This window comes from Manis pentadactyla, chromosome 8 (assembly GCF_030020395.1).
Source record: "Manis pentadactyla isolate mManPen7 chromosome 8, mManPen7.hap1, whole genome shotgun sequence".
Lineage (NCBI taxonomy): Eukaryota > Metazoa > Chordata > Mammalia > Pholidota > Manidae > Manis > Manis pentadactyla.
In genome coordinates this window covers 19,779,351-19,792,158 of record NC_080026.1, presented here as the reverse complement: position 1 = coordinate 19,792,158, position 12,808 = coordinate 19,779,351, and the positions used below count along the sequence as shown (strand labels likewise).

Here is a 12,808-nt window from a genome sequence, read left to right as displayed (position 1 = left end):
CTGAGTAAGTATACTACTCTATAGTATGCTATATTTTAATGTCAAAAACATACACTGCATTTAACTACATTTCATAATGAATATAAGGTTCTACCTAGTAATGTACCCAATATTTCTGAATCCCTGAATTCAGAACAAAATTCATTTACTTGAGGTAGTGTAGGAAGGGAAGATGATTTCATGGAAAATCTGGAAAATAAGCATCTTAGCTTTGATTTTTATATTGTTCTTAAAGGATAACTGATTGTGGCATCATAAGACTTATTTCTAATTGTAGGACTATTAGATTTTGAAGTTATTTACATAACATATTTTCCAGGTGTGATATTCCTGCCATGTATAATAATCTGGATGTTTCACAAGATACTTTATTTTCTCAGTATAGTCAGGAAGAATCTATGTAAGTATTGAAGCTGTTGAAGTAACTTGTTTTCTGATTTTTAATAAAACCAGTACTCTACTTTATACACTTAATTTATTTCAGGGAAATTCCTACTTTAACTAAAAAATCAAAGGAAGATTCTGAGGTGATACTTGAGGAGGTACGTTTATATTTCATACTTTGGGGTTTTAACATACTTTGGGGTTTTAATCAGCCTTCTGTTATGGAGTCTGGAATTAATTTTAGGATTTGCTATATAATCTCATTACTCTTAATGGAAGACTTCAGAATTGTAGTCAGTGTGTGTGTGTTTAAATATATTTGGCTTTATTGAATATTTATAATTAGAAACAAATTAATGGGCATCTATCTCTACATTTGGTATACTTGTAAAATAGTGAAAAGTCAGTGGTTGCCTTTTAAATTACTAAAAATTTATACTAAAATTTCCCCAGAAAATCAGGTCTGTTTGCTGGTTAATCGATCTCTATCTATATATACATTTCTGTGCAGGAAGAGCAAATGCAGAGTGATGTTGTCATTCATCAAGATGTCACAGAAAACTGTGGTACAGATGAACAAGTTGAAAAGGCTTTCCTTTCAAATAATGAGTGTGGTTCTGTTGAGGAAACCAGTCCAGAAGTACTGAGCAGTAATGATGCCAGAAAAGAAGCAATAATTTCCTCAAAGAAAACAACTGAATGTGCATATAGTTTAGAAAACACTTTTGTTGTCAGCAGTAGCTCAGTTTCTAATACCATCATCTCTGGAACTCCCTCACAGCCTACAAGTCGAAGGCAGACCTTTATTACTTTGGAGAAGTTTGATGGTTCAGAAAATAGACCTTTTAGTTCCTCCCCCTTGAATAATATGTCAACTGCTACAGTGAGAAATAATCAGGAAGGTGTGAGTAAAACCGATGTTCCACCAAAAGCAAAGAAGAGAGAAGTGGCTCTTCCAAAATCAGTCTCTGAAAAAGGAGTAGTACATGGAATTAAGAGATCAGGCCGAAGGTCAAATAAAACTGAGCAAACAGGGAATAAAAGGTCTAAGCCCTTAATCAGATCTGATCAGGAAAAAAATACTCAGGAATCTATTGATGGCATTGTAGCCTTAGAAAGCAACCCACCCAGTTTGCTTAATGAGACAGAATGTGTGTTAGATAGTCAGGATCATCTCTCTGAATGCACAGTGGAAAATGAGAATACAGTGCTTCAGCCACCAATAGAAAATACTCTAACCAATACTGTAGAAGAGAAAACCATAGGAATTAATTTGGAATCCAAAGAAAATACACCCCCAGCCATAATGCCTGCAGATCAAGTGGTTAATGAGGATTGTCATATTCAGATAACTCCCAATCAGAAAACACTTCGACGATCTTTAAGGCGACGTTCAGAAACCGCAGAACCTTCTGCTGATAACCAAGATAAAGAAAATAACCAGCAAAAAAAGGAAAGACGCAAGGAAGAAGAAAAGACTCTTCAGAAGAGTCCATTGCATGTAAAAGATGATGTGTTACCTAGCCAGAAACCGATTTCTGAACAAACTGTACAGAACAATTTAATTGAGAAAGGAAATAATGTACATGAAAAGTCTTCCGGGGAAACCAGTGCTAATTCTGAAATTGACGAAAATACAAGAAAGCCAGACCTTGAGAATACTAAATCTGAGGGCAGTGGTACCCAGGACATTGCAGATAAGTCCTCTGATAAACCAGTAAGGGGACGGACACGGTATCAAACAAGAAGAGCATCCCAGGGTTTACTTTCTAGCATTGAAAACTCAGAATCTGATAGTTCTGAGGCAAAAGAAGAAGGTTGTAGAAAGAAGAGATCTGGGAAATGGAAAAACAAAAGTAGTGACAGTATTGATACTAAAGAGCAAGAAGAGAAAACACTGAAACAGGAATGTGTAAAAGTTGAAAGCCAGACAGGTGATTGTAAAGCAAACTCTGAAGTAGACACAGATGTAAAATTTCAGGGTCTTGAAGCAAAAGATGAGAGTAATACTGGATCACTTCAAGATTCTATAGTATCTTCAGATTCCTTGCAAGTTTCTGGTAATGTATTAAATACTTATGAGGGAAAAAGTAAAACTAACAAAAGTGCAGAACATTCCTTTTCAAGTCCACCCACACCAGAATCAAATCTAAGGACTAGAAATGCCTCTAAGAGATTACATAGGCGAGATTCTGTAGAAAGTAACAGTATGGGAGAATCCTCAAAAATAGGAACATCAGACATCTCTTTGCTTTCTGAAAAAACTCACCAAACACTTGAATGCCAACACAAGAGAAGTAAGAGGGTGAGGAGATCTAAAGGTTGTGATTGCTGTGGAGAAAAATCACGTCAGGAAAAGTCACTCATTGCATTAAGAAACACAGAAAATGATGATGTAAAGGTGAGTGAAACAAAAAAGACAGATTTGCAAACACCTAGAACTATATCAGAAACTTCTAAAGCGCATCAGTATTCTGAGGTAAGACTTTTAGATGAACTTCATGGTGTGAACTTTAATTTGGGCCTCAGAGAGGAGAATGATACTATAAATGATTCATTCATTATATCTGAAACTGAGTTCAAAGAAAATACTCTTCAAGAATCTTTCCCTTCTGAAATACAAGATTTTAAAGACAAAATTTGTGATGTGAATTCTAAGGAAACAGTATCACTTGAAAGCCATGAAGTATCCAATAAGAATTGCAAAACTGTTGGGCCATGTTTAGGTGATTCCAAAGATATTTCACTGGAATGTCCTATTTTGGAGATGAAAGAAGTAAAACCAGAATCTATCCTGAAAAAGGAACTAAGTATCATAGAGACAATTGTTGATGATGAAGCAAATGCATGTAAAGTAAAAGTCAATCTGGAAGAAGTGGAAGCTATGGAATTCGGTGTAGAAAGTGATAAATCTGAAGCTAGTTTCTCTGAACAAAAGAGCACCAAAACTGGTACTCCTGAAGAAGAGGTAACAGAGGGAAATGCTGAAAAAAGTGATGAATCTGAAGTGGATGCAGTTGAAGAACTGAATGCTGAAGAGGCAGCAAATGAAAGATCTAATTCAGGTATTGGTTATTCTGATAGTACCACACCTATAAAAGTGAGTGCTCAGACAGAGGTTCCTGAACACATGGCCACTGGCGGCCTAAATGGAGGAAGTGGTGAATCTGATCCAGGTTCATCTGAAGAAATGAATGCTGAAATGCACAATTGTGAAGGATCAGTGATAGATGAGGTGAATGCTGAAGCCAACCGTGTCAGTGCAACTGAGGATGGGAGCTTGACTACCAAAGCCTGTGAGCCTGTAGAAGCCCAAACAAAGAGATTGAATGTAGAAATCAGCAGCTTTGTTCCTGACATGCTTGAGATGAGCACGGAAGAAGGTAAAGTTGATGTTAGTAAAATTGAAACAAATAGTGAACTTAATAAATTTGAAGGAACAAAATTAGATGATAGTCAAATGGTAGTGGGAAATGATGAAGTTTTACAGGAAGTTCACCATACTTCAGAGAAAGTGGAGGAAACATCACAGTGTCTGACATCTGGAACAGCTATCTCTGAACTGATAGCAGATGACAGTAACGGATCTCCTCAAAAATTAAGGGAACTTGACCCTTTACTTATGTCAACAAATGACAGTCCTAGTAGCATGCAGACACGTTGTGTCTGGTCTCCTTTGGCATCTCCATCCACCAGCATTCTAAAGAGAGGACTAAAAAGACCCCAGGAAGATGAGATACCATCACCTGTTAACAAGGTAGGGGAACTGAGGCTGAATGTTAATGAGACCTTATTTAACTTGAATATTTTGGCCATACAGTGACTCCTGATAAATGACAGAATATTGAACTTAATGACTACTTGTTTTGACCATTTACCATGGCAGCTAGGGAAAAGGGCGAGTAGAAGGAAAGGTGTTGAGAAGAGACTGAAGCTTTTCAGGTATTCCTTAATTCCAGCACATGTAAGGTTTTTGCACAGTCATGCACTTTGTTTTTAAGCCTTTGTGAAATGTATGAGAATCACATGGTAATTTTTTTTCTGCTCCTCTTAACATAAACCATAATATATTTGGAACAAATTTAGAAACTAATAAAGCAGCTGTAGTTAGCACTTATTGTGTGCTAGAACATTATGCTGTTTCACATTTAAGTACTTTATATAATACAAACTCTTACTTTTGGACCATATCTAATTAAAAAGGAAAAAATATCTTAGGCGCTGCTTTCATCAGTTCTCTGGATTTGATTTCAATTATAATTACTTTGTTCATATCCCCATCTTCTTCACTAAAACTAATAAACATGGATTATCTATGTATGTGCTTTAGCTCCTGGCCCTGCAACTTGCACATGGTTTGTTGTATGAATAAATCAGTATAAAGGACATGTGCTTACACAGATAGCTCATCTCATCCTCTGCTTAGCAAAGGAGATGTTCTTGGAAAGGTATGATGTAGGCATTCCATAAATTTGAAGTTGCAGCTGCCATTTACTGTAGAATACATAAATAGAGATAAAATGATAGAACGCAGTTTTGCCTTCAGGCACATTGTGAAGACTTCCCCAAGATGCACTGAAAATGAGAATTCAAGAGATCAGTTCTTGAGAAGACTTAATACATCTTGAGTTTCTTGGTGGTGTTTTGCTTTGCTTTTGTTATGAGGCTTTAAAAAAAAACCTTAATTAGCATCTAATGTAGTATTTTAATGGAGTATCTAATTAAGCCATAGAAGTCCTTGAAAAGCTTTTGAAGATAGAATGTGTTGGGACTAATGTCTTCATTGCACTTTAGGTCCTATAATAAGATTTAACAAGTCATTTTTTGTTTAATAGTAGTAACTGTTCAATTTTTATTTAGGCAACTTAGTTTCCTATATAGCAGGTATGTACAGAATCTGCCCTCTCTTGGAAATCAAGAGTAGGAGACATTTACATACATAATTAATGGTATAAGTGTGCCATTGCATATTTGTGAAAATTAGCCAATGAACATACTTTAGGAGTTTAGAAGAGGCTAAAATGAATTCAGGCTGGGTCTAAGCAAGAGAATATATGAGAGATACGTAATGAGAATTTACAGCATTACTTCTTAAAAAGTTCAATTTTGTAAAATAAAAACACAATCTGTGCTTTCAGGTTCGCCGTGTCTCCTTTGCAGATCCAATATACCAAGCTGGCTTGGCAGACGACATTGATAGGCGGTGCTCTGTTGTTAGGTCCCATTCTTCAAGTATTTCTCCCATAGTAAAAAGTGTTAAAACTTCACCTACTGCACAATCTAAGGTAAGCTGTAGGCATTAAAATACATGTGTATGTATGCAGACACAGAATTGCATTGGGTAACTTGCCTTAAAATCTAACTATTTAAGAAACAAAATTTTGGTTAGGGTGTTCTGTTCTTTTCTCTGCTTTCATAGTAGGCAGACAGGAAGAGAAGAGGTGGTAAGAGGCAATGATGATCTAGCAAGTAATTGATTGGGCAGTCATTTATTACATTTTACATTTTCTGACAATTTTAAGAGTTTACTGAAGTCTTAAGTTTTGAAGTAAAGTTGTGTAATTATAGTTATCTAGGGTTCTGAGTGAGTTTTTTTCTCCTTTTTTCTATCTAGCATAATACCACTTCAACCAAAGGATTTCTGTCCCCAGGATCACGTAGCCCTAAATTTAAGACTTCAAAGAAGTGTTTAGTAAGAAGTGCTTTTTTTCCATGCAATTTTGTATTTTCATGTTCAACAGAGACCTCTACTTAATGGCTTTTGACATTTATTCTAAGATTACAGAAATGGCTAAAGAATCCATGCCATGCCCAACAGAAAGTGTTTACCCAGCTTTGGTGAACTGTGTGGCACCAGTTGACATCATTTTACCTCAGATTACATCAAACATGTGGTGAGTGGTGGCTTGGGTTTCTGGCTTATGCTTAAAAGGTGGCATTCGTTTAAGAGGAATATTTAGCTGGTCAAGATTCACTGTTAGAATTGATTTACATGCATATTTGCACACATTTTACTTTAGGAATAAAAATTATGCTGGGAGGATGGGCCAGATAGGGCAATAAGGAAGAAACATACATCATAATATAGCAGTATCTAAGAGAATTGTGTGCTGAGTACTTACCAGGTGTTGTACTGAACTCTTTTTACACATTATCTTATTTACTCCTAATTTATAGCCTATAAAGAGTATGATTCTTGCCTCCACTTTATAAGGTGAAGTTTACAAAAGTTAATCCACCAAAGTCACACAGCTAATAAGTTGTCATGTAAATGAAGCATGAGGCACACATTCAACTTGATCTGTTTCCAATGCTATCGCTTAAGCTAGGCATACACATCCCATTCAGATTCTATTTTAAATTATACATACATATGCCTGTCCTCAAAGTGGACTAGACAGCAGGCCTATATAAATTCAGTTATGATTGGGCTTAATTCTGGAAATTAACTGTATAGGCCCTCACCAATAGAATAAATGTAAAACTATATAATGATATTTTTCCCTTTCTCTCATCATCTGTTCAGGGCAAGAGGACTGGGACAACTCATTAGAGCCAAGAATATAAAAACAATTGGTGATTTGAGTACTCTTACAGCCTCTGAAATAAAAACGCTTCCCATCCGTTCTCCAAAAGTATCTAATGTAAAAAGGGCTCTCAGAATATATCATGAGCAGCAGGTAAAAACTCAGATGTTGGCTATAAAATCATGATATGATCTAGCAGTACAATTAAAGAAGTTTGTATAAAAGCCTCTTTTATGTCACCTTTTCTTCCCTTTCCTCACATACAACAGTGACTTAAAAGATCATTTTGTAATTCCACAATTTACTGAATTACTTTGTACTGATTGTATGTAATGCATACTTTGAATTCTGCTCCTACATACTTAACTTCTCTCATTACAGCTCACAACAAATTGGTGATTGTTTCCATGGCTACTATTCCTAAAACATTTGTTCAAATAAACATTTAGAAAAATCTTGGGAATTTGTAGTTAACAATATTATATCCAACACAATTGAAACTGATTTTCTTATTTGTTCGTCCTGTCAGCTTTTTGTACATAAACATTTTGGGTCATTGACATTTTTCAAGATTTCTGTTGAAAGCCAAGATTCTTTCACCTAATGTACAGATTCTTCTGAAACCTATTAAGAAACCCTTTATATGTCCATTGACATTTTGCAAAATGGTGAATGAAAAAATGGGGTACGTTAAGGATGGAAGCCGTGCTCTATTTTGGCATTGATTTATTATGTATTTATGATCTTTAAAAACATTTGTTAACCAGTTAAAAAAAGACCTCATGACCCCAGAAAGAAACCCTGTAACCCAAAACCATACTGGTAATTTTAAATGTCATAGATCAAGAATTTAGTTTCTGAAGTGTTTTCAGAATACCTCATGGTCTGTGGGCCCTGGGAATTGTCTCTGAAAATTACACAAAATCTACTTTTAATAAGATAAATTTACATATCATAAAATTCATCCACCCAAAGCACACAATTAAATGATTTTTTGTATATTTAATATATTAAGTGGGTTTTAGTGTATTTATTTTGTAAATATACTAAATGAAAAGTCAGTGTATTTATATTATTAATATAGTATTTGTGTATAACACAAAGTTATATAGACATCACCAGAATCTAATTTTAGAACATTTTTCATGATCCCAGAAAGAAACCCTGTATGCATTAGCAGTTATTCCTTATTTCTACCCCCAACTCTCAGGCAACCACTCATCTTTCTCTGTGTAGATTTGCCTATCTTGGGCATTTGCTAGAAGTCAGGTCATAAAACCTGTGGTTGCTGAGCATGTTTTTTAAGTTTCACATATATCAGTACGTCTTCCTCTTTTGTGGCTAAATACTGCTATACAGATAAACATTTAGATTAGCTAGCTATTCAGTTGGAGACCATTTGGGTTCTGCCTGTTACTATTATGAACCATACTATTATGTACATTTATGCACAAGTTTATGTGGACGTATGTTTTTATTACTCTTGTAATTATATGTGGGAGTCGAATTGCTGGGTCATATGGTAATGTGGATGTTCCAAAATTAGTATTTTCTCAATCAGTAATCAGTAGCCCCAGGAACACCTGTGAAAATTGTTATTTTTTAGAGAAGTCCATATATTAGCTCAGGAATCTCATTTTCTTTCCCATGTTCCTGAACTTGGGAACCCATGTAATTTTTCTTGGCTACCATGGCCATATTTCTTGAGAAGACCATTAGGAAATAAAACTTCCTGACCATCTCTTCAAGACAAAAAAAAAGTTTGTAATGGTTTTTTGTGTTATCAGTAGAACATAGTTTCTTATTTTCTTAGTAATATTAGCACAGGTAATAACAGTGTGATAGGCTGTGGCATGTATTACGTCAGATTCTTTTTCAGCAGTGATGGTGTTAGTCCTATTAAAAAATAACCTGGAATTTGTTGGTTTGTTTTTGTTTTTACTGGCCTGAATTTATTATCAAGGTAAAGTCTCGTGGACTAGAAGAGATTCCAGTTTTTGATATTTCAGAAAAAACAGTAAATGGAATAGAAAAATCTTTCCCTTCTGATGATGAAAGACTTGCATCAGGTATGTTTTGACAAAGTGGAGCAATTTTATTTATAAGATTCACTGACTTGCTTGAAGCAATATTTTGATATGCTTTTAGTTTTAATTTGACCATGCCCTGTTAATTTATTGACTTTTTTTGTGTGCTAGTTGCTAAGTGCATGAAAAAATAGCTGATTTGCCTTCCAAGTATGTCTCGGTGCTTTTTCTAATTGTCAGCTTCTACACCATCAAGGTCTCAAATAAGGATATATAAACTAAGCATTGTGTTCCAGTTATGATGTTTATAAAAACGAAATAGTCTGGCTATTTCCTTAATGTACAGAATAAATTTGACAGACTTTTTTTGTTGCCAGTTCACTTGAGAAGACGGGATACCTCAGTCTGAACTTTCAGTTTGAAATGTAGGCATTTGTTAACTTAAAAGGAGATACATACAATTTAGTTTTATATGGAATTGATTTAATTGTGCCTCTTTTCCCTCCTTTCAGATTTAATTGATCCTGTTGCTTTAGAAACTCCATTATCTAAAAATCTTATGGCACAGATTAGTGCACTTGCTCTACAGCTGGATTCAGAAGATCTCCATACCTACTCAGGAAGCCAGCTATTTGAAATGCATGAGAAACTTGGGAGCATGGCAAACTCTATAATAAAAAATCTGCAGTCACGTTGGAGGTCACCAGCCCAGGAAAATCCAGTTTAGTATTTCAAAAGAAAATTCAAGTGTTTTTTTTTTTTTTTTACATCACTGGATTTGTTGATTTATAAAGTAAGTTTTGAAATATAGCACAATTTCAGACTGAATGCTTGCAAAGTTGATAACATTTCACACCCTGAAAGGCAGTGGACTTATTATGTAAGTTCAGTTTTATAAATTCATTATGTAAGATTATTTTTGTGTATGTAGTACATTTTCTTGGCCACTATGCATAGTTTTTCCAGAAATTCACAAGGAAATTTTTTATTTCAGTATTTTGCTGAACTGATGAAGGTGTTTATACTTGATTTTTTTTCCATTTAATTTATGTTTGTTGTGCTTGAGGCTTAGACTTGTTCTTGGTAAAACACCTCAGGTGAGATGCAGAAAGAACTGGAATATTTTTTTGAAATTGTCAACTTTGGACAGCTTTCAAGAAAAATACCATAAGTTTCAACTTTTGGGGCTAAAATATTAAAGAATTTACTAAGATTTCATTCGTTTGCGTTAGCAAATATTTGTGCAGCAGCATTTGCCTGTGAAAATTTACTCTTATGGGACATAGTATTCATTTAAAAGTGCACGACTATTTGTACATTATGTATAGATAATATTGTTTTTAATTTATGAATTTCAGCCTTGGTTAATTGAATGAATTTCTCTGCAGCTTCTTGTGAATACCTTTGTTTTGTTTAATAGATAAACACATTTTGTATATATTAAGTACTGAGGTATCAGTATGGACAGAAGTGCTTTGTGGGCTTGATGCAGATGTTTGTAGGATTCTGAATCTACAAATAAACCAACAAATAGTTTTGTACGTAGTTACTAGTCTTAGTTAAAACATCAGTTTATTTTCTAAAGTAACCAGAATGGGTTAAGTTGTAGAGATAAAAAAAAGTGTTAACATAACAACTTGGCTGTTCATACCCATACCTTTTTTCTCCTTTTGGTTTGGAAGAGGGTGTCAGCCACTAGGAAGCTTGCCTCGTTAACATTTCTTTTTAATGAGGAGTTGAAGTATTTTTGTTATAACTTGGACTTAAGAAATGTAGAATTTTTCTCTTCTATTCACCTACACCTAAAGCAAACTTGGGAGAAATTTGCAACTATTCTTCTGAAAAATGTTGTTTTGCCTAGGTTAAAAAAATAGGGTGTATATAATTAAAACATTTATAAATATCACAACTAGTATTAGTGCCTGACTTCCCATATGTTTCGTCTTTCTACTGTGAGAATATCTCATTCGTTCTGTGAGTAGAATGAGAGTGATCTTCTCAGTTTCACACTTTATTCGGAACTAACCCTTTACTTGAAAAGGCACACATTTTTCCACAAGCTGTAGAAAGTTTAACCTTTGTGTCTAGTCAGCTCCTGTTACATTCAGAAGGTAACTGCAAGCCAGCCACAATAAAAATTGGTGTCTTTTTAATAATCGTAAATCCATCATTACTACAAATATCTTGGAGTTATGTTTGGTATTTGTATACTGAGGTGGGTTTTAAATTCTGGGACCATTGAACTAAGGATTGTACCTTGAAGAAATAACTAATGAAAAATAGTTTTTTTAGAAAACAATTAGGGACAATTGTGGTTTACACTGTCATTAATTTCCCAAATTTCATTTGACAGAGACTCAAGTTTTTTAGTGAACAGTTGTTAGAGAAGGGGTGTGTGCATGCGTTTGGAGGAGTCAAAATTGGCCCATTTCATGACTACATATCTTAATGTTTGTGTGGACTAAACTTATTGCTGGTGGAATGAATGAAGTTCTTGGGAAGTTGAACAGTATAGCAGAGAATGTGACCAAACCAAAATGATTCCATTTATTTAAATGACTGGATTTGACATATAAGTACAGGCATTAGATCAAAAACATTGTGATTCAACAAGGATGTATTTTAAAATAGTTGAAGGCAAAAACAAAACTCTTTTTGCCTTCAACTATCTTCACTGTTGATATACACATATACTTGAGGCACCTTATTTTCATTATTCTTGCCTTAAAGATTTTCTGCAGAATAGCAAGAAGCATTAATGTTTCTTGATGAGCTATCTCCATTGTGTTGTTTCACTATTACAGTGAAGTCAGTTTTTTCAAGTAATTTCTAATGGTTAATAAAACAAATGATAAATATTAATAAGAGCACTCAGATGTGATTGATTTTATGCATTTAACGTAGTATAATTTTTCATGTTCCAAATGGATTTCATAGTGGACTTAAATTTTCACTGTTTCAGTGAGTCCGTTAAAGATGCACTAATACTTGAACAAGTTGGAAGCCACTGTTAAATTATGTGGAGCTTTTGCTCTAATTTTATACAGTATAGAATGAGTCAGGTTCAGTAATAATGCTCTTGGATAATACAGTCAGAAGTAAGATTTAAATCTGAACATTAAAAGCATGGCAGTTCTTGACAGTGCCCATGGATTCTGTTTTTCTGTACAGCTTGCAAGTAAAGGATTTTCTTACATGTTTAAGAGTCTTAAAAATGTCAGGGAATTTGTATTATATCTCACCTAAAACAACTGGCAGGTCAAGAAGCAAAATTGGGAGAAAATGGGAGAGGTATTTGTAAAATACACAAGTAGAATATCTTTATAAAAAATATTTTAAGTGCTGCTTAAAAAGCTTAGTTGGAATTTATTTTAAACAGAAAATAGGAGTTAAAAAGGATCACTATCATTTCTTGCTTAATTGCCATTCCTTCCAATTTTGACATTACAATCCAGAAAGAAAGGCCTAGTTTCCATCTCATTTTTCATAATGATTTTCAGGGACATACTTTGTCAGCAGGTCAGAAGAACTTTAAAATAGCTGTTGTTGACATTATTAGGCTAAGACTTGAGTAGAGGTGTTTACTCATTAGCACAACCCATATCCATTTTATTACTAAGCCATTAAAAAGGTCATAAACTTTGTACACGAACATTAGAGTGAAGTTTTGGCTTTTAACACAGCACTCAAAACTTGCACGGTGTGTGTAAAATACAGATGGCAATTCAGCAAGTCTGCTTTCGCCGCAGTTGATGTTTAAAAAACTCCCATGTTATCTATACAAACGCTGATATCTGTGGGCTGCACTTGTAGGAAGGCTTAAAGCTGTGAATTAGGTTTTGACAACCCACACAGATGTGTATTAAGTCC

The 12,808-nt window shown here is 34.5% G+C and overlaps 1 protein-coding gene across 7 annotated transcripts in view; it reads left to right on the top strand.

Moving 5' to 3' along the window:
* The window catches only part of RIF1 (replication timing regulatory factor 1), a 57,245-nt gene extending 47,094 nt beyond the window's left edge, over positions 1–10,151 (top strand). For 5 of the 7 annotated variants that reach the window (XM_036928344.2, XM_036928346.2, XM_036928349.2 and 2 more), the window contains 9 exons: positions 320–400; positions 485–542; positions 896–4,141; positions 5,523–5,669; positions 5,999–6,076; positions 6,163–6,278; positions 6,911–7,064; positions 8,875–8,980; positions 9,451–10,151. In XM_036928344.2, coding sequence (XP_036784239.2) covers positions 320–400; positions 485–542; positions 896–4,141; positions 5,523–5,669; positions 5,999–6,076; positions 6,163–6,278; positions 6,911–7,064; positions 8,875–8,980; positions 9,451–9,665 — 4,201 coding nt within the window. In that variant the 3' untranslated portion in view covers positions 9,666–10,151. The remainder of the gene's footprint in view (positions 1–319; positions 401–484; positions 543–895; positions 4,142–5,522; positions 5,670–5,998; positions 6,077–6,162; positions 6,279–6,910; positions 7,065–8,874; positions 8,981–9,450) is intronic. The other 2 variants (XM_036928350.2, XM_036928347.2) reach the window with 1 other exon arrangement.
* The last annotated feature ends 2,657 nt before the right edge of the window (positions 10,152–12,808 follow it).